The sequence below is a fragment of the Ambystoma mexicanum genome, chromosome 3p (genome assembly GCF_040938575.1).
Source record: "Ambystoma mexicanum isolate Mex_15411 chromosome 3p, UKY_AmexF1_1, whole genome shotgun sequence".
In the NCBI taxonomy this organism is placed as follows: domain Eukaryota; kingdom Metazoa; phylum Chordata; class Amphibia; order Caudata; family Ambystomatidae; genus Ambystoma; species Ambystoma mexicanum.
This window is the reverse complement of record NC_090925.1, coordinates 278,704,572-278,727,044: the sequence shown is the minus strand read 5'-3', so window position 1 is coordinate 278,727,044 and position 22,473 is coordinate 278,704,572. Positions and strand designations below refer to the sequence as shown.

Below are 22,473 nucleotides of genomic sequence, written 5' to 3'. Positions count from 1 at the left end.
TCCGAGCATTACAGCTTCTCTGCCACCACGTTCAGCACATACATATTCCTGGATCTCTCTCAGTCTAATTCACAGATAGTTTAAGGTTTAAAGACAAAGGATGCACAGTACAATTCACACTCCACGCCCTCTCGCAGACCAGAAACTACTCATCAGGGCAGGGAGAGTGCTGAGCCAAGACCATGCCCCAGTGGGCACTAGGTAATTCCCTTGTGCAAAGTGGGTTCTTCTCTCAAAATAAGTAACTACACCCGGGAAGGTGAGGGGTCAAGTGGTGGTATATATAGAAGAGTCCTATGGAGCCTTTAAGCGGCTTAACTGGGGGATCAGTTCCCAGATAGACCTCAGGCACCCTAAACGTTGCTTGCAGGTCTTGAGGACTGCCGGGGTTCAGCCTCAGGGTTTTTCATTGAGCAGAGAAGCTCCAAACTAGCCATTGTGCACTGAGGTTGCCCTAGGAAGGTCCAAGTGCTATACATTAAACGCAATCATGAACATCACCTACACGCCATTGAATGCCTGGCATGGCGAGCTCTGCTATCGCTATCTTTTAGGGTAGCAGCTTCTAGGAAGCTCTTCTGACTGCATTATATGCTTCAATGTGCACTTATCACCTTTGTTTCTCTAGTCTGGGGCTAGCCCTGGGATTGGTAGATGTAGGCGGGAAGGGATGAGTACTGCCCAGGGGATCTGGGGTTGGCGAGGGGAAGTCCCCCCGGTATAATTCTGCTAAAGGTTTGACCCTAGGGGTAGTGACTATTGACCCTCTATATGAGATATTTGTATATCACAGCTTTTTGAGGTGGAGGGAAAGAAAGCAAGGACTCGGTAGGGGGTTTGAATTGAGGAGGAGATGACTGAGTATGCGAGATTGAAGGGAGCAGAAAAAGGGGTGGTGCATAAAGGGGGGCAGGCAGAAAACATTGTTCCACTACCTTTGTTTTTCTCACACTTTGACAACTGGTTAGGGTACATTGTGTAGCACCTCCCAGTGTGTATAAAATGGTAAGGAGATATTGTGTACACACGCAGGCGTAGGGCAGGAAGCTGCATGGGAACCAAGGGCAGAGCCTTGTATGGCCGTCTTGAGTTCTTGGCAGCAGTAATCCATATATGTTAGGCACTTTTCTTTCCATTTGTGAGAGCATAGCGTTGATAAGGAGCATGGGAGGGCGTTCTGCAGGACTTTTGGTATCAATGGCAAACTAGTAGGAACACAACAAGGACCAACTAGTTATTGTTGGGTTTGGTGTCTGGGTTTTATTGGCACATGTAGGAGCCAGGACGTGTCTAGATGTAAGCAGAGGCGGGTACCAACAAGTGTAGGGTGATCTGTTGGCTATTTGCAGGGTCGTTACAGTTTGGATGCCCATTTCTGAATCGGTTGTAATGGCATCCAGGCAGAGCATATGCGGGAACTTAGCTGAACCCGGTACTTCCTGCTGGCCCGCTGCCACTTAAGATTTGGCGGCTCCTGGCTAGGGCGACCAGATGTCTCAGTTTTCCTGGGACAGTCCCGGGAAATTGCCCTCCATCCCGGGGTCCTGGGAGTTTTAAAATTTTATAAACCCCATCCTGGCTTTGCAAGGGCTATAGTCTCGGTTTTTGCTGGGACCCGATCTTGAAATCCCGAAGTCAAGTCCCGGCGCGACACTTCCTGCGCGAATGGGGACATGAAATACTTTTCACCCACCCATTTCCTCCCTCTTCCCCCTCCCCGGAGCTCTCCTCCAATGAGAGGAGTGTGCCTGTGAACACAGCTCCCCTCCCCGCAGCAGGCTAGCGACAAAGAAGTAGGACTACAGTTTTATTTGGATTTACTTTAGTCCTATTTCTATGTCTATGGCGTGTCCCTTTTTTTTTCATCTAGTCACCCTACTCCTAGCTTAACAATTTATTTTCGCCATTATGAGATATAGGCCTCCCACGGATGCCGCTGTGTGTTTTCATCCTCAGATCGTGGCACAACAGATTCTGCGTGACCAGGGGGTGGACGCGAGTTTCGTTTTCCTGCATTAGGCAGTAACTGGTATCTGTCTGCATTCGTTTAGATTCGGAAGGGGGTTTTCAGGGGATGCAGGAGATAAGTCAATGCGGAACCGTGAATTAAATGTACAGCCGGCTATATAATATGCTGCCCTAAAATAACATGGTTGTTGGGATGATCACCGTATAATACGCTTGGATGAAAAGCCATGAAACTTTGTCGTAGTGTCTAGTGTGACAGCACATGAAACTATGCTCGCATTCGGTGGAGGGTCGGCTGGGGCCTGTGAGGTTTAGCGTGATGATGCCTTGGCTATGCAGGGTGGTTACTGGCCTTCTCATGCCCCCTTTCACAGGCTGTGTAGCATCTGGAGCCCCCCGTTTGCCTTTTTCTTAAAAGGGGGCTCAGCAGTAAAGGAATTCCAATTAGAGGTGATGAACAGATGCAGGGAGTTTAGAGATAGTTCTGGTTCGGTTTCTCTGATTAATGTTTTAGATGCTAAACTGCTGAATTGTGTGTACTTGGGGTGCTTGATTTTAACAAGTTTTGTATATGGCAGTGACATACTTGCGGGATGGGTGATACACTTGTAGCGACGTTATGTGGCTTGCAACGATGAATGTCGCACTGAGGCTACAACTAGTGAGAGGTGTTTCTGCAAGGTGTGACAACGACTAGTCTATGCCTTATCCTAATTTAGGTGTGCGATTCGGGCACAGTGAAACGTGGCAACTGTTTCCTTTTTTTGGGATGGATTGTTCTAGATGTTTTGGGTAGACCCCAAGGTGGAGTTTCTGGGAGGAAATGGGGATGCAAATTGTGCAATTTTACAGAATAGGTATTGGGCAGTACTGAAAAAAGACAACAGATGCATGTTTGACTCAATACGGCCATTGTCTAGAATTAGATTCCCAAGTCTAAGCCTTGACAGGCTATTGGTTTGAGCTTTCATGGTCGATAGTCATGGAGGTGGGACTCGTGCGACAGGTTTGAAGTTTGAAGTGATTGGGGCATTGACTGGAATTCGTTTACCAAGTCTAAGCATTGGCGGTATATTGGTTTGAACCTTTGGTGCGGGTAGTCAGGTAGTGGAACTCATGCATCCAGTGAGGTTAACAATAGTGGTGGGAAACGCACAAACAGAGGCTACAATCAGTGGGTTAGGGGTGGGAGAAGAGGCCTGGCTGGCCCTCTCCTTCAGGTCATCGTCAGGTGTTAGCACGCAAGACCCTTCACAAGGAAGTAGGGCATGCACAGGGGTTAGGGTTGTCCTTCTGTGAGATTTTTCATGCTATCATCATTTACCTGTCATGTTAAGTAGGGAGCGATCGCAAGAAGATGTCCATGCTTAGTGTCGGGTGTATTCGTTCGTGGCCTTGGATGGGGCCTGTGTGTTAGATGGGTGCCCCCTGACGGCAATCCCGTTGTCCAGAGCCACATTTGTGTGGGGAGTCCCTACGCGAGCAGGGCTGGAGGGCTTCGGGCAGCTGGGTTCTGCAGGGGCCGGGGGATCGGGATCTGAGGGCACTGGATGTGGGCTGATGGTCTGTGGGCTTCCCAGGTATAGGTTCACAGGTGGTTGTTGTGGCAGGTAGGGGTCCACACCCCTCTGCTGGGCATGTGCCCAGACTAAAGGGCAGGTGTTTGCAGTGGTGGTTTCACAGGGTTTTCGTGAAAGATGCTTGCCCCCCTGGTAGCAGTCCTGGTGTCCGGGGCCATTTGTGTGCAAGGTCCCTCAGGGAGGCTTCGGAACAGTTAGGATCTGCCGGGGTCAGATCATCGAGATCCCGGGGTGCTGAACGCAGGCCGTGGGTCTGCGGGATCCTCTAGGTATCGTTTCTCAGGTGGTGTGGCTGGGGGCTCACCTTTCTGCCGTGCTATGGCCCATGCTAAATGACATGTTATGCAGTTGTGCATTTTGGGAGCCGGTGTGATGGGGGCCTACCTCCTACTGGCAGTCCCGGTGTCCGCAGCTATGGGGTAGAGGTTCCACACCAAGCATGGCTGCAGGGCTGTGGGCAGGAGGGGCCTGTGCAGGCTGGGAGATCGGAATCCGACGGCGCTGGGCGTAGGCAGAGTGTCTGTGGTCTTCCTGGGTATCGTTGCTCTTGGGGTGTGCCCAGTGAGGGGCCACACCTTTCTGATTGGCACTGGCCCAGGATAAGGGACAGGTATTCAGCTGTGGTCTCTTGGGGGTTTGTTGTGATGGATGTTTGCCCCATGGTGGCATGTCCTGGTGTCCAGAAACAATTTTGTGTGTGGGTCCCACTGCAAGCGGGGCTGGAGGGCTTTGTACAAGGAGGGTCTGCAGGGACTGGGCGGACAGGACCCGAGGGTGCTGGACGCATGCAGAGAGTCTGTGGGTTACCCCGTTATCGGTTCTCAAAGGGTGTGGCGGGTGAGATGATCTCCCCCTTCAGCTGGGATGTGCTCTTACTGAAAAGACAAGTGTGCCGGTTGTGATTTTGTGTGAGGCGGGGCTCACATGATAGATGCTTGCCCTCCCCAGGTGGCAATCCTGTTGTCCGGAGCCATATGTGTAGGTGTCCGGTCCTACTTCGAGTAGGATGGGGGGACTTCAGGCAGATGGTGGTCAGCGTAGGTCAGGGGCTAGAGATCAGAGGGCCACGGGTTTCAGGCTGGGCTCAGTAGGCTCTCTGGGTATCGTTTGAGGGACGGGTGTTGGGGCCACACCCTGGTGCTAGGAATAGAGGGGATTAATATAGGCGATTGAATTGCATCGCGCACAGACTGGGGTCTCTTGCGGGCCTTGAGGACCGTTGCTCTAGGCCTATGTTGGGCACATCAGTGGTGCAGTCTGGGGGGGAGGGCCTCTCCCTTCTGGGACAGTAAAGATTTATGGCCCCGGCGAGGGCACCCAGTTCCAGGGCTGGCTCTGTCGCTGAGTGGGCTGGTCTAGCGTCTGATATGATATATGTTTAATCTGTCTTGTTTTATATCTCTAGAAGGCTCCTACCAATGGGGGGAATGCCACCAGGCATGAGACTGGCAGATTGGCCAGCAGTGCGAAAAAGGGTACTGCTTCGGGTGGGGGTAATGTCTGCGGGCTGCACAGAGGTTAAACAGAAGTGCAATGGTCGGCCCAATCCGATGGGAGCATCCAAGAATTCCTGGGTGGCTTCTGCAACGGGCAACTGTAGAATTAGTGCAAAACTCGGGGTATATGTATGTACGAATGAAGGGACCATCAGAGGGAGTCCCGCAGGTGGGGGTGCGACAGTGTCTGGCTGTAGTCTGTCTCGTGAGACGAATATAAATAATGTTCAGGAAGGGTGGGGAGTACCCCTGGCCGGTAGGCCAGTGGCCCTGTGGTGGTCGGTGGGGGCACATTGCATTGAATTGAGCTATCGGCTCAACCATTTGGGTCACTGGAAGCACAGGAAGGGAGATTGAGGGCTTAATTCAGGTTATGGTCCTAGGTTTGGTGTGGAATGGTGAGGTGTCTGGCCAGGGTCTCTAAGAGAGGTCCCTGCCAGTCCGTTCAAGGACAAGAGGGTCTGGTCGGTTTAGGGCATCACATATTTCCCTCAGGTCCATCCCAGAGCATGGGCAATGGCCACTGCCACCCCCCACGCTGAAGTACGTAATGATGACATCAGTGATGATGTAATGATCACATAACAATGACGTAATAGTTGGTGATGTCATGGTCCGTCGCATTTTGATGATGTGAGAGATGTAATAAGAAATGTGGCCTAATGCTAATATTTGTGTCTGGTGTCCCTCACTGGCCCTGCCGACTGCGCCGCCCAAGGCATGGAAGGGAACCCACACATGGCATGATGCAGCTTGGCATTTCTGTAAACTGTTCAGTTTGTATTAATAGTGGGGTTCATCATTGTTGAAACAGGCATTTAGTTGGCTGTTGCACATTTTGTGAATGCAATTTTGCAGTTCCAGAAAGTAAACCTTTACAGGCAGAAAGCTATGTGAAGTTTGGCCAATCACACAGTGACAATGAACTTGTTTCATTAAAGATTTGGACATTAACACGCAGGGTCACTGCAGATGACCTTGTCCTTACAAACTTTCCCATGAATTGCTGCCAAATAGACAGTCCTTGACAAAGAAAACAAGAGCAAGAAAATGCATCAAAGCCATCACTGCTCAGCATGTGAGCCATTTATCAGCTCACACCCACCCCCGACAGAACTTCAAAACCTCAACTAGTCTTCAAATTGAAGGGGTGTGTCACCCCACACACCCCTCCACAAGCTGCGTCCATGTTAGCACGCCTAGGCTTTCTCTGTTAGGGGTTCTCAACATATTTATCAGGGCATTTCATTTCAGCCCATCGTGTTGCCTTGCCGCCCCCTCAAAACACCTAATAATAAAAGAGGCTTAGATCTCTAGCAGGCAGGAGAGGAATTGGGTCGGAACAAGATGGAACTGCGCTCCAGCAAAAATATTCTTGCCATAATGCCGTTCCATGTAGACCCGAGGTCCAAAATCCACGTCCAAAGTTGAGGAAGCTCTCTGCACCAGAGTTCCACAAATCACCTTAACACTGTGCATTTGAAATCTGCTGCGAATCTCAATGCCAGGATGATATATCAACATTGACAAACTGCCTCTGAGAAATGTCCTTTACTCTCAAGGACAGCCCAAACTGGAGCAATGAAATGGTCCAGAGCTGTATATATATGTGTGTCTCATGCGTTGTAAACATTTTACTGTCATGGTGACTATTCTGACAGGTGAAATGAGCACCACACCCAGTGTGCATTGCATGCTCCAAAGGAATGCGCATTTGAATTACAATTACAGACGTTTGATAAATTGGTGGCCATTCTTATGTTCCCAAAATGCACTTGGTTTTTATGCAAAGCAGCCAGCATCCGAGATTCAGGGCACCCACATTATTCAACACGTAGCTCCGCCCTTGAGTCCTGCCCTCATCACTGACCTCATCACTGACAATCTCCCACACTACCTACTACCCCCGTCCCTCTGCGTGAAGGGTAGGTGGGGTGGGAGATGGGGTGAGTTCCCCATTATATTTAGTCAATTCCAGCATTGCTAACATGGGAGCCAACTTCTCAATTTCCGAAGGGGTGCCGGGTGGCCAGATTTTAGGTAAGTTCCATTGTAAGTCTGATTTGCCATTTGGGCCAGATTGCTTTTCCTTTGGGGGTGCCCAGCCCCCGGAGCATCCATGTACTCAGTGCCCCTGATCGCTGGACGATTAGGCATGATAACTGCTGAGCAGAGCGATTGGAGTAGTGCACTCAGATTTGGGCTCAGTCCATTTTAGGGTTAATGGTCAAATGGGGGTGTCTGAGCATTCAACCCCTTTGTGAGGGAAATCCGATGACCCACAAGTGTCCTCACCCTTCAGACACTCATTCAGTCATAGAAGGATACGTGCGTACATACCTCTCACCCTTTTAGGCCCCAAGCACGGATGAAAGCAGACCATTTTGTTTTGGGGAAGTTGAGAGCCCATTGAATGGGTAAGGGGTTTGGCGGGTGATTGAAATATTTCGATAGCGGGCGGACACCTGCCAAAATCGTGTGAGATGAGAGCGATGTACGTATCTGATGTTAAATTCGAAAAAAGTGAATTGAAAGATAACTGATTTACGAAAACAAACATTTGAAAAACAAATGTGAGAAAGAGTTTGAAAAAAGGAGCAGCCAGTAAAAATAGAAACAGAAAAGGTCGTGAGGCTCTACGGGGGTAACGGCGCGGGGGTGGTGGAGGCAGGGTTGTCAACTCGTTTAAATATTAAAAGAAAAACGTTTTGAGAAGGCTTTCTTGGAAAGGAGGAGGAAGTGTCAACTGGCCAAAAAACGGAGCTAACCAAGAGGTCCTTAGTGGACACTACAGCACAAAAGGTTTGGGGAGGTGGTTAAGGGGGAAAGAGAGCAGCTGTGGGTTTGAAAGTGGAAGAAAGGGCGACGGACAGTGCTTTAAATGTGAAAAAGAATGGCAGGTACTCTCCAATCTGAGCTTTAAGGGACTGGGGTAAAGCGTGTGCAGTGTCTAAACCTTGCTCCTAGCCAGACTCCTCCCTGGGCTCTCTTATGCATGTCTACCAGTCCCATTCTGTGTGTCCCACTCCGTTTATGTAGCTCTCCATTTGCCTCACTTTCTATGTCTGTCTCGCTCTTCCTGTCTCTTTCTATGTGTGTGCTTTTTCTCTCGCCACCCCCCCCCCACCCCCAGTCATGTTCTCGGCCCTCTTTAATTCTGTGCAAGTACCTCTTTTTTTCTGAGCCTGGCTTGGCAGCATGATGAGCTGGAACATCTCAGTGATTCCAATCGAAGTCTGACTATAAGGGTTCACTCTTGAGTCATTAACTTTAAGTTTCATGGTCAGTCTAATGCAGCAGTCTCTCAAAGACGTTTATCAATAACAGACTGAGTTTGCCTGGTTTTGGCACTAGTTTTGGGATGTAAAAACTATGGAGGTTTTGCAGGTAAAGCAGTGAGGGTTATTTATTAGCCCAGCATCACATCTTTTGTCAAGCAGTGAAGCTGGGATTTCAGCCCACTGTGCAGTTTAACCACCTGACCACATACCTTCAGGGTTCTAGTTGGTAAACAAGTTTAGATGCTGGCTTCAAAGAACACAATCTTATAAAATGTACTTGCAAAGTACACAAATTGCATACTAAAGCAACGTGACCATGTATACATCACCACAGAAACATGTTAAGCCAAAAGTGTATCATTGAAGCTTTATTTCCTTAAAGACACACCTACAAGTCCCAGAATACAAACACTACAAAATGCCCTCTTTTTTACGGCACTTCACTTTCAACACTTAAAGACATACAATAACAGATATTTTAAGAAAAGGTCACCTGCTGGAAGTCATTCACACGAACTTCCTAGTTTTTATGCATAGTATTAAACAGATTTAAAAAATGTTTTGCTCACTTTCATGGTTTAGTAAGAAGGACATATATGGTAAATAACTGGGTGTAGGCTTTCAGTCAGAAAAGTCCCATCACACTTCCAACCACCTAAACGTTTAACAAATTAGAATATTAAAAGAATAATCACATTAAAAAGTAATTGCCATGTTTTTCTTCAGGTGCTGCTGATCATCATAATGACTCTACAGTCCACGTGAAATCTCTGGAGGGCAACATGAGGGACCGGTACAGTCCAATGAACTAAATGTTCTTGCAGGCACAGTGAACGCACTCGTAGTCCTGGAGCTGTATGTTTGGGTCTCCTTTTGTTCTGCAGGAGTGGACCCTGAAGGAGACCTGTTGACCATTGGGGTTGGGGGAGACAGGAGGAGAAAGAAGGCTGTGCTTTCCACAGCAAGTGGTGCAGGGGCTTATTCCTTCATTCCGCTAGAATTCAATTAAATATTTTATTTTTCACACTGTACAATAGTTCAGTACTTGTACTTTATTGTAAAAAATGAGAAGTGCGGGTACTGAAGGCTGGCTAAAACCGGCCCATTGAAAGTGCTGAAGCTGCATGAAAGGTGTGATCTTGTTCTATAATTACCAGTCCAGGGGAAGGTTTCTTTAACTGCTAAGAAAAATGATCACAATGGAATCTCCATGCACCCAGAACGAGCATACTCGGCCTTAGCACTTAAGAGGTTAATCCCAGAGCGCCTGAAACAATGTCACTTACCAGAACAATGTAGCGTGGTCGGTACTGTATGGTGCCGAAGAGGCCGAGGATGACGATGATGATGTGGAAGAAGTTGGCGAGGATGGGGGCCCATTGGTAGCCCAGGAAGTCAAAAACCTGTCTTTCCAAGGCGGCGAGCTGCGGAGACAACAAGTACACAGTCACAAACAATGCATCCTCAAAGCATCACAAAGAAGGCAAACCCAAGCGGGTGATCACTAGCTAGACCCGACAGGAGAAATCTGGTGGCGCCAAATTATCGTAATAATGATTGCAGTCCTGCACATGATCGACATCAAACTGCACCCCTTATATGTACCCACTGCTGGTCATTGGGCAGGATCTTCCAAGATCTGGCAAATTACATCTCCCCGGATCATAGATCCGGCAACTCTGTGTATGTCCTTCAAGGATTTTAATATTTTTACTTTGCTTTTGCCGAAACCAGGATCGAACACCAGTTCTCGGGATGAAAATCCAGAGACTTCCCCACAAGACCACTTGACCGTCTTGTCAGGGTACAAGTGAATGTCTCTGTTAGTAGTGCATGCTGCACACAATATTTAGGCGCTCTTTGCAGTTTTAAAAGATGCACACCTTTTATACCTACTTGCAGCTTCCTAGGAAACATTCCTCTTTTGGGTTATTTTTCAGATGTTAATAACTAATTGATCTCCTGAAATGGAAATGCTTATTCATGGGGGAGGGGAGGGGATGGGAGCGTAGAAAATTCTCCTGCGTTCGGCGATGCACCCAACCCTCACTTCCCCCAGTTAATAATTCCCATTTCCAGCACTGTGTGTACCAAAAAAGTAATGGAGTGCTCACAGGCTTAGAAGAGGGCACCAGAAAGCATTTACTTCTTGGCTTCCAGAGACAGAGGTGCCGTGGCCCATCGGGAAATCGGGCGAGCTTGCTGGTGGGATGATAGGGTCAGGAACATATCAGGCTACCGCACCAGATGGATTGGTCAGGGCTACAAAATGACTGTGCGTCACTGATGATATAGGTTTAGGGACCAGGTGCGGGAGGGGTACTTTACAGCCAAATGCTTTCTGGGACCAGCCATATTGCTTCACATCAATTGGACTACAAGAGCCAGATTGCAAAGGTTTGTAAAAGAAAAATCCTGGAGTTAAATATTCGGTTTTCTGTGACATGCCTGACTTGTGATCGATACTGGCCCACCTGCCTTTTAAGTTTCTAGTTTCAACAAAGGCCGGTCTGTCTGTCCCGGGTAAACCCCAGCACTAAGAAGTGCCAACGAGTAGTGTTGCGGTTTATTCCGCAGTCTCACTAAACTCAGGGAGTTCCTGTTCCGCCAATGAATGCAGCGCACAACAAATCACTATTAGTTTGTTACGGTTCACTTTAGTAAGGCCTCCAACCCGTCTCGCACACGACCCCAAAAAGTGCCCAGTGCCACAATGGACTAAGAACCAGGCCGGAGTGTAGTAAGAATATATTTATTAATATATTTATTTAAACCAAGTTTTACAACCAGACTAACATCAGCCACCAATTCTGTGGCAACAGAAGATCAAAAATGATTTCTGAAAAGGCACCACCAATGAAGAACAATAACAGTTCAAGACACACAGTGATTGCCGATTTGGTTATAATACTTTTCTCCCAGCGACCCCCACCCTCCAAACATCAATTAGACTTGACCCCTCTGAATTGAAGGCCAGTGGCAGAGAGTAGGGACACAAAGGGAAAATCGTTTTTTGGGGATTATTTCTGATAAAAATTCACTCTTTGGAAGAAGGGATTCAAGGGGCAAAGTTGTTTTTCTTTTTCTACTTGTTACCACAAATGAAATATGGGGGACAGAAAAGCAATGGGAAATTTCGTTTTGCCACACCTAAATAGAACAGGCAGGGCTTTGTGGTTTTGATCAGACCACAATGGGAACAAGGGAGCAATTTAGTTTTGCACCCTGCACATACAAAGGCACTATCAGGCTTCACACTTCTGATTTAGAATTAAAGGGAACAATGGGGAATTTTGGTTTTACCACACGTGCAAAGGAAGTACATTGCTTCACACTTCTGATTTAAAATGAAGGGAATCAATGGGGAGTTTTGTTTTGCACCCTTCACACTCACGTGGAAACAGGGTTTTGGGATTAATTCTTTTGGCAAATCTGTCTGTCTATACCGGCTCAAAATACACTGGGAAGAGCTTTTGGGTTTCGAATGCCAACAAGACCCATTCCGTGATTTCTATAGGGGAATTAATTGATTTACTTTAATTAAATATGCTAATGATCTACACAAACAAACAGGATAGTTTGCTATGGGGAAATAACTAAAACAATACTTGAAAAATGCAGGGCCTACACAATCTATGGCTTTGGGGATAGTTTTACTTACAGGGGAGGCATTGGAATGGGCCTCAGGGAAGAGCAGGGCCCTGCTGGGACAGCAAGGGTCAGTCAAGGAGAGTCTCCTCTAAATCCTACCAGGGGTCCCAGTCAGCTTCTATGTCTCCTGGTTCCAGTCTCCACTGCAAGATTTAGGCCTCTCTGCTGGGATTTTTCTCGCAAGAGTTCATCAGCAGGTTACCTCCCGGAACAAGTGACCAAAAGCCAAGTTCTAATGCCAACTGATCTACTTATTATACGGCAAATGACATCACAAACTTGTCATGATTCCCGCAAAAGGGATTGGTTGATTTTCTCTACCCACCTCCCACCTGTGTGCTAATAGGACAAGGAGATGAGGGGAGTCAGTTTTGGACAGCGGTGGGAGGAGAAATCTTCATCAACCCAATTTGACAGTGGGCTCAGCATGTTTAAAACTCACAAAATCTATCAACATGGCAAGTAACCTAAATTTTCAAATCTTTACATGTATGAATATATTTTTGAGAACTACATTTTAAGGCAAATCAGATGATGCTAATCTCAAGTCAGCACACCCTTCCTATGCAGAGATGTGTTTTTCCCCCATTTACTCAGGAGCTGTATCAGTGAAAAATATACCCCTTCATAATGTTCATGTTACTTATTTCCTTCATCCTCAAACCAACTTTCAAATATCTCAGAATCAAGGGAAGGTCAAATTAAATTTTCATTAATAACTTTAGTTATGTTTAACACACAAACATCACTTTAGCATGGTTCAAAGGGGATGGCTGTCACCTTTAATAAAAGTCTGTAATTACCATTGCGGCATCTACGCTGCCCTATTTATGCAATACAATGTATTTTTCTATTATTCAAACTGCAGCCCCCACCCTTGTTCCTTTAAGTTTCATTTATCCTTACACATGGGACTAGGAAGAGGCTAACAGATGCTTATCTTAGACTATCCCTCTTCGAGGCCTGTGAGGCCCTGATAGCAACCCTAATGGGCATTTTATGGGAATTGTGACCTCAAGGTCACTTCTGCTGCAAGAACAGGCCTGGCCTTATAAGTACCCACCGGTTTACATCTAAGCAGTGTATTTCTTTCATATTATGATGCAGTGGCCATGATTGATGGTTGACACCCATGCCGGTGTCTTCAGGGCAGCAGAGGAAAGATCTTGGAGGTTACGAAATGACCGGCTCACGTACCCTGCAAGCAAATGGCTTTTCAACTCACACACAAATGCATTTTACATGACATCCTATAAGTTACCTGGGCCTTATCCATATGTCATATTTTCACAGTTTCAAAATACATGAGTTTCACTTCTGGATTGTCCATATGTATAGGGCAGTTATATGAGAAAACCACGTTTAAACTCTGAAAGTCTAGCAAGCACTTCTCTCTGCATACTGTCATTTGGATGAGGAGAAATAACAAAGAAATTCTTTTATTTCTTGTAAATTGCAATGAGCTCCGTTTCAATTTAGATGACTGCAGCACAATCTGGTATTACATTGAAGATAATGTACGCACGGCTGTCTCTTTAAGTAAAAGTGCAGCTCTTCATGGATTGAGTGAAATGGCATTGTCAGCACATGTTTTTCTTTTCCTTGCTGAAATGTATTGCGCATATCTTCGCACTTTTGAACGTTCAGCCCACTTTCTTTCCTTGGAGATTTCGCCCTGTTTTAGGTTCGATAGGCCTCGTGTCTGACATCACCATTTCTGTGCTGGCCCTGATTTCAGTGGGCATTTACAAATCACTCTGGCCTTTTTATTTCTGGCCTTCAGGGGCTATATTGAACCCCACAGTAGTCACTATACCATGTGGCCTGGCTCAAAGATTTGCTAAAACAGGACTGGCATGCTTTTTCTGATTTTCACTTTGCGGGCACCAGCATCAGACCTCAATGTGGGAAGTGAATTTCCAACATTTCAATCTAGAACCTTGCAGCACTAATTCCCAATGCTTTCATGGAGAAAGCTCACCCCACAAGGTGCACTATAACAAGTTGCTGGTGCACAGCAACCTCGGTCCATTTTTACTTTAACAAGGATCTGCCGTGGCATGAGAAACAAGGACAGACCCTCTTATATTGGGCTGCCATTTTGAAATACTGATAGGATTTCGGGATGAGGTAATTGTGGCTGAAAGCACCTTCATTATTGCCTAGATCCATACCAAGTATAAGGTGACTAGTAGGGTCACAATTGTTTTACAATGAAGGAGTGCACCGCCTCGTATTACACTTCAGGTTGTAATTGAGCTCATGGTGGCCTTGACAGGCACACACATGTCTCTCAGGGCCCTCTCTGGCTCAAAAGGGCTGCCCCCTGTATCAGACACATAGTTTTTTAGAAATTGTATTTTTCTCGTTGTGTCAGAAATATGCAGTGGTGCAGCGAAGAAGGGAGGCGGGGAGTGTAAAATCATTTTGAAAATAAATGTTTTAGGTTTTTCCGTATAACAGCAATACAAACAAGGCATTTTCTAGGCACCTCCATATAGCCCTTGTAAATCTCTCCTGGAAGATCTGGGAGCTATGTGAAGCCTTTTTCTGGCGGAAGATCCTAAACTACCCAACTCAGTACCAGCAGCCACAATAAGACATGAACTGAGACTTCAATCATTAACATCAATAGTCATGTGGAAAACAATCTCCCTATTTCGGAAATGTGTGATAGAGGTTCCCCAACTCCTTTTGAGATATTAACGGGTTCTGAGACAACAAAGGATAAAAATCTATCAAGATGGAAAACGCACTGTAAAGAATAGTTAGATAATTTCAAGATCAAGATGGAAACTTTAATAGGAAACCCGAATAAGGTGAAAAAGATCCTACAGATCCAAGATTGGATAGAGACTATTGAATTAAAGAGTAAAAGCAAATATTGTATTAACATCATATGGGAACGCAAAAAACTCAACGTACTCCCATTATACCTGATAACGTTTCCTTCTGCTCACAACAGAGACCTTTTGTTAAGGTGCAGGCTCAACATCTTAGCCACAAGAGAAGTGATGTCAATAAAAAAACAAATCACATTAGAGGAAGCAAACTGTCGTTTTTCTGCAAAAAGGTGGACACTATTGAAACAATCATACATGTATTGCTTACTTGTCCTGCTCTAAGTGATCAAAGAATAAGGGCAATGGGGGACTACTACTCATGGTCCGACCCACGACTGGAAGACCAACTGTGGGAGAGGCTACTAACTGCAAACCAACTTGGTCTAACAATTGATGCCTTAAAGTTTGTCGAGGCATTGTTGATGGATACCAAGGTTGGGGGAGAGTAAAAGGAAAGACTGTAAGTTTGGACGGGTTCATAGCAGGTTGTGTGACTGTCTAATTGAAGGCTGTTTGCTATATGTTAAAGGTTGAAAGATAATTAACCAATAAAACATTTAAAAAAACATGGTAACAGCTAGGAAATGGTGTAAGCACCTGGTCTTAAGAAGGCAATGCATGGCAAATGCCTATTCAAGGTTATGTTATCTTGCATTTGTATAGCACCTACTGCCATAGTTCATAGCATCGGAGCGCTTTTGCCTGTGAGAGAGGAAAAGGAGGCGTATGATAGAACATTCAATAGGGGTAGGTAGGAGCAAAGTCAGGTAAATAGTTGGGATGAGGATGAGGGATAGATAAGGTGTTAAGGAAGGCATGAGAAGGAAAAGGGAAAGAGCTATATGTGCACTCGGACCAAATTTATTGTGAGACTCAACTGTATTCTATGGGGCGCAGAGCCGAAAGTAGAGATAGCTGGAGAAGAGGTATTCCCTGCACTATTCCCTGCACCAGGGGGTATGTCTTGTATGGACTGACTGCATGGTGAGCTGGAGCATGTTGAAGCCATGCCCAAGAAAATGTCCACAAAAGTACCAAAATGATTGGCTTTGCAATGCTTGTTTTTAACAGGCATTCAGTGCAAGGAGCAGATGTCAGGCACACATATTACTTATAAATTAAGCAGCTGAAGGCACCATTTGCTTAAGAGATTTTTATTACATTAGGAGCTGATTTACAACTGCAGTTAAGCCATTAACCATTTGAAAGGACTGCTCACAAATAACAATGACAGGCCCACAAAAGCCCATACTTTGAAGATACGCCATGGTAAGAGCTAACTCAAAGAAAGCCCACAAAGGTGTTTTGGATGGGGCAAAGGCAGAAAGTAGGTGGGAATGGTTATTGGGGGTAGAATGGCCATGGGTGGTCAACAGGTATGTAAAAAGCCAAACACCACCCACAGACTATTTCCCTCCACAGATCTCCTCTCTCTCCTATCTTCACTTCCTGTGCCAATAGTTTCAGCGTATAAGCAGTGCTTACAGCACCACTTAATGGCCAAAACTAATGATAATGAGCACGACCTTTCCAGAATAAGCTCATCACTGAATTGTCAGAGTTGCACCCTTAGCGTCTAGCCTATCTCTGAAAAAATAGAGGAAAGACTGCAGCTCCGGCCCAGATAATGTGCACACAGTCTCACACCCTCGTTGTGGTTTTTCACCGAGAGTCTGGATCATTAAGTATCCAAGGCACTGAGGCCCTGATTCACAGAGCGATTTCCAACAGGGGGTGGCCATTATAAAACATTTCTGTGAATTAGGCCCTGAATGTCTAGTAGTCATTTCTGTGCATTTCTCCCCAACACTGCTGGAGCTGAGACAATCATTGTATTATTCTCTAGAGGGCGACCCGCCTGAATGCAGAAGCACTCTACTCGCGTTTTTATGCGAGGAAAAAAAGGAACTTAATTGATGTGAAATTTCTCTAATATGTCTCTGGAATGTTCCTGGCCTGTCGATCATGGTCTTCAATTAGAGCTCTGAAGAGAAATTTAAAGTGACAGTAACCAGTGTGAACCTCTCAAACGATGCCACAGTAACCAGCAGCAACATGTTAAATGACACGGGTCTTTGCCATCCATCTGCTCTCAACTAATTCCACCAAAGAGGAAAAAACGCGTCCATTCAATATTCTTAAAGCTCCTACTGTTTGGTATGTATTTCCCTCTAGATTTCCATCAGTTTTTATCCATATTTATTTTGTGATATTTGTACTTGTACTTATCCCCATTTCTTCTTATGAAAAAAAAGATTATTTGCCACTGTGAGTTTTTCACTCTTAAGTCAAATGAGAAAAGGTTTTAAAAAGAAATAAGCACCCCCAGAGCCACAGCGCTTCGAGGCAATACCAATGCAAGTAGGCGCTATGCAAGTGCCATATAACGTAACATAGCATTGAATGCAAGAACCCAACAAGCAGCGTCAAATGAGGTAGCACCTCATTTTCTAGACACGCCCAGCTGCCAGTCTGCAAAGACATTGGCCTTCCAGGCTAGACTGACAGCACAGCCAAAAAAGTTAAGAGACCTCTTTTCCCATATTTCAGTTTCTTTGTTACGAATAAGTATGAAGGAAAACATTCATGTTCGCCTTTGTTTATTTGTTGAACTAACCAAAACCAGAAAACAAGGTGCTTTCATAATTTACCCTAATGGCAGTTTTCTATTACCCTGCAAAATTATGTATATTCAACAAGCCTGCAAATACAGGTCTAACATAATAGTTAATTTACTTCGGATATCAATTCATAAAGTAAAGTTAAACATTATACTTGTATACACAAAAATATAAAAAGGTCTCTATAATTGTACTATCTACAGAAGCACCACTGGATTTGTAATATAAGCAAGAGCATGCCTGCTACTGCTGGGCTGTCTTCCCAGAAGAATGATGGCTCAGCATGTTAAGCGCTCCCCTCTGACATCTGTAAGGATAGATGCAACTTTGAATCGTGGCACGGCCACTCAGCCATTCGTCCTTCTGATGTTGATTAACTGTTGACGATTAAAGTATAATAATAACACATATTATTATAGTGCATAGAAGCGAGAGTCATCCTTCGTGAGGCACTAAATAAGACGTGACATTGATAACTAACATGGGGAACAGCAACACCATATGCCCCACTTGATGGGGTTAACAACAAGCCCTGGGAAACATCATTGCTTTGAAGATGCCAAACCTTTTCAAAGGTGATGAGGGGTCTCCCTATTACAGTCTTGTAAAATAGTAGGGCCAATCCGTGCACTATGAGTCCGATTTGTAGGGACTGAAATATAGATTTTAAGAGTGGGAGCTACAATCAGTTCCTGGATATCTGGTGGCAGCAAGTCAGCCAGCAGGAGCTGCCACTCTAAAACGAGAAGTTGGCAAATAGCCTGGTGCCACTCTGCCATCAGATGGAACCCTCAAACGCGTTGCTCACAGGCATGACCAACTGTGTTTAAATGTTTCGTAGATTTGTTCTAATGCTCCTTTGTACACATTCCAAAACACACATACAATTAAAGTCACATGGGCATAGTGGCATGGCACCAATTGTACTGTGAAGTTAACCGAAGATCATGCTAGCTGTTTGTGCCATGCTAACTAGGCTATTTTATGTTACAAGCAGAAGCCATCCCCCAAAAAATCCACCCCTGCATTTCCCATATATGCGGGTTCTAAAGCAATAGAATTTGAGGGCAATTCTGAAGGGCAGATCGTGAGAGAACCATCTGTTCTAGCACCTTGAAGCGTCTCATGTGCTCGATGGGATTACCAATAATGATCTCAGACCCAAATAACCCGACAGTCTCAAAGAATATGGCAAAGTACTACTTTATTGTCAGCTCAAATAAAGTTAGGCAATCTGGCGAACAACAAACTGTAGTTCACACACTCACACTTAGGTTTTGATTATACAGAGGCTTTATACCTCGATATGCGTCATCTATGACATCATCCTACATGGCAAACTGTAAAACCTATTGAAGGGAGGGATTGGTTAAGGGAACGTATATGCCTACATATCATATAAGTATATTTGCTCTTGGTAACCTATCTGGTCTGCATGTGCAGAACCTCTTCTCTTGCTTCACTGTCAGCAGATGCAGGAGCAGTCAAGGTCTCCCCTTTGACGGTTTGATGTTGTGCTGGTGCAGCTAAGCTCGTTTTCCTTGTAGCTTGCCAACTGTGGGAGTAACTTCTTCCACTTCGTATGGTTCCTCGAAACGGGGTTTATTCCAAGCACGAACACATTTTTGTACCAGCACCTGGTCCCCTGGATATATACTAGGTTGCTTCAATAGACTGTCGGGATCAGTTGGTTGGCTGTCTTCTTCAATCCTCTTTAACCTCTCCCTCCGGTTCTTGATCTGTTGAGAAATTAAAGAGACACTAGCAGTCATAGTTGCCAAATAATTATGCATCTCATCACCTAATGTCTTTGCTACACTGTCGGTATCAGTTTCGAACTTAGTAGGAGGAGCAAGAGGTATTCTCATATGGCGTCCAGTCACCAACTCAGTAGGAGTTAGGTGGTGATCTGAGCCAGGCTGATTTTGCAGTGCATATAATGCAAGGGGTAGGCAATGTAACCACCCCATCTTTAAAGTAATCTTGATTTTAGCTATCCTCTCTTTAAGGAGTCCATTTAAACGTTCACAAATCCCATTCACCAGTGGGTGACAGGCAGAAGAGAATGTATGCTACCTAATAAAATAGTAACCTGCTCAAATAGTTAATTTACAAAATGCGGTCCATTGTCACACTGCAGGACTTCCCGCACAACCCATCTTGGAAACACATTGCGCACAAGCAACTTGGAAGCGCATGTGGCATCGGGGTGCATACATGGACCTGCCTCAATACATCTGGAAAAGGAAATACTACTAACAGCATGTACCTGTAGCCATTGCATGTCTACAACATATCCACATAATCTATATGTAGATGCTGAAACAAGCCATTCGGTGTAGGAATTGCTCCTCTCACTGTTCGCAAGTGTGCCCTGCTATACATTTCTGGCGCACAATGGAATTTACAATAAACTGTGCCACATATTCTAATAAACTTGGTGAGAACCAATCTTCTGCAATCATAACAGCAAGACTTTCTTGAGTCATATGGGCAGGGTAGTGAAGCTGCTCCAGCACTACCCTCATTAATGCTAGAGGCATAACTGGCTTTCCAGTGCTATCCCGTCTCCATATAGCCTCAGTGGGGGATAAAGAACACACCCGCTTCCTCCATAGGTCTTGCGTTTCTTGTGAGGCTCAACCTTATAACTCAATTAACTGAACGATAGACAAGATATTAAACCCCTCCTTTACCATCATAAACAGTTCTGACATATGTTTAACACTTTCTACTTCAAATTCTGAAATATTTGGAAAATATGCTGCCCTTTTGGCTTCTACATCTGCAGTTTTGTTACCGCAAGAAATCATGTCTGTTCTTTTAGGGTGGACTGCGCATTTCATGACGGCCATAGCCAATGGAAGTCCCAGTGCCTCAATAAGCATGTTGCTCCTTTTCCACATGACAAACCTACGTGTACAGTTGATGTCACATAGGAGGAATCAGAGTACACCGTCACTTCCTCATCCTCATATCTTGGAAGTGCAGCAATAAGTGCCACTAATTCTGTAGCCTGTGCTGAGCAATGCAAAGGCAATCACGCACTTGTCACTACTTCAAATTCACCCACACGGTTAAGCTTCACTACTGCTGATCCAGTATGCCATTCACCATTTGTTTGGTACATTTTTGAAGAACCATCAATAAAGAGAATGTACGCCCCTACGAGAACATTTTCTCCAACACGGGGAATATCATCACAACATTCAGTATACGTTGTGCAATCATGTTCATAATCATCCTTTCCTACTGGTTATTCTATAAATATTGCTGGGTTCACTATTCTGACCTAACAATTTTAATCGCAGGTTTTGAAATAATTACCTTGTATCCTGATGCTCTTTGTGTAGTCAATGTACGTTTGGGGTTCCCTAGAATGGCAAATAATGCATGCTCAACAAATAATGTCACTGAACTCCTCATTGAAATACTTGAAGCTTTTTCAATAGCATGTGCAGCAGCAGTTAACACTTGTTAGCAAGAGTAGTGCCTTTCATTACTGGATCTAAAATCCCACTATAATAGGACAGTGGCTTATGTCCACGTCATAATGTCATTTTCTGTGTGAGAACTGCTGTCATAACTTTTCCATTTGAATGGGAAAATAGGTAAAATTATTCATGATAGTCTGGAGTACCTAGCAGTGGCTGTACTGATCGCTGTTTTTAATTCTTCAAATCCTTCAGTCATTTCATCTGTCCATGTTATCTTACTTTTGTCTACCTGTGCTTCTTTTAAGTCATTTTAAAAGTGGTCGAATATATGTGCTCTAATCAAAGACCCAGGCTCTGCAGTAGTTGCATAGGCCTAGAAATTGCTCCATTTCCCTCACCGGTTTAGGTTCTGAAGTCTTCATAATTGCTTCTGCTCTTTCAGGTGTCACTTTTCTCCCTTTTTGAGAGATAAACTGTCCCAAATACAGGACCTCTATCTGACTATATTGTAGCTTCTCTTTGTCTACCTTGTATCCATTCTCTGCCAGTATGGTCATGAGTTGAACTGAGTCTTCTCTGCATCTTTTCTCTGTCTCACTGCATTCTAATATGTCATCTATGTGCTGAATTATTGCACTCTCAAGATGTACATTGCATAGGTACATCTAGAGGACCCTATTAAAGATTGAGGGGGACTCACAGTACCACTGAGGTAAACCAGTATGTTTGTGGCACGTATTTCTAGACAAAAATTAAGCCAAATCTTGTGAGTCCTCATGAAGGGGAATTGAGAAACACTTGTTTTTAAATCTGACCCACGTCATATGGACTGGTAGTCCATAAAATATTTGGCACTTTCTCTAAATCTTCCTGGAAAAACTACAGTGTCTTTTTTACCATTGCCATTCTCTGCAGTATTTCTCTATTCCCCACTTTAATCCAATAAGTAAGACTTATGAAGAATACTAATTAGGTTTACATTGGCTTCTGGTTAAACAACGGATCCATCACCTTTAAATATCGCAATGGGGTGGCGCCACAGTATCTGGAAAATCTTCTCACCACCTTTGTTCCTGGTTGTTCACGATCTTGTGATCCATCGAAATTGTTTCAACCGAGATTTAAACTGAAAACCTTTGGTGGTGCCATATTTGACACCTGAGCTTCGGCAAGTAACTTCCCTCACTGTATTTAAAAAGGGCGTCAAGAGCCTTTTGTTCAATAAGAATCATGAATAGTTTTCTGATTAGGGACCGTTACGTGTTTCTCTCCTCCTGAACTTCTGCGGATTTGACCCCTTTCTTCTTTTGCTTGTTCATTATCTGTCCTTGTTTATCTGTTTGTTCAATCATCTGAGTAATCATCCCTAAAAATCTCCTTGTCTGCCAACCTACATCCGTCACCGAGGGATATCACAGCTCTCCAACCTCTTCCCTCATCATCTGTCCCATGGAGAACCACCCTTTCTTCTCTGACCACTGCTGCTCCTAACTCTAAGGGGATAACCTGTCCTTCTCCATCATCCATAGGTATTTCTGGTCTACACAAAACCTTTTCAGGTATTCTCAACATTTTACCCACCAGCCTGGGTAAACA

At 44.9% G+C, this 22,473-nt stretch overlaps 1 protein-coding gene across 2 annotated transcripts in view; it reads right to left on the bottom strand.

Annotated features, from left to right (window-relative positions):
* Positions 1–22,473, bottom strand: part of NKAIN4 (sodium/potassium transporting ATPase interacting 4) — a 409,197-nt gene that overhangs the window by 136,353 nt on the left and 250,371 nt on the right. For both annotated transcript variants that reach the window (XM_069650783.1, XM_069650784.1), the window contains exon 2: positions 9,612–9,749. In XM_069650783.1, the coding sequence (XP_069506884.1) occupies positions 9,612–9,749 (138 nt within the window). The remainder of the gene's footprint in view (positions 1–9,611; positions 9,750–22,473) is intronic.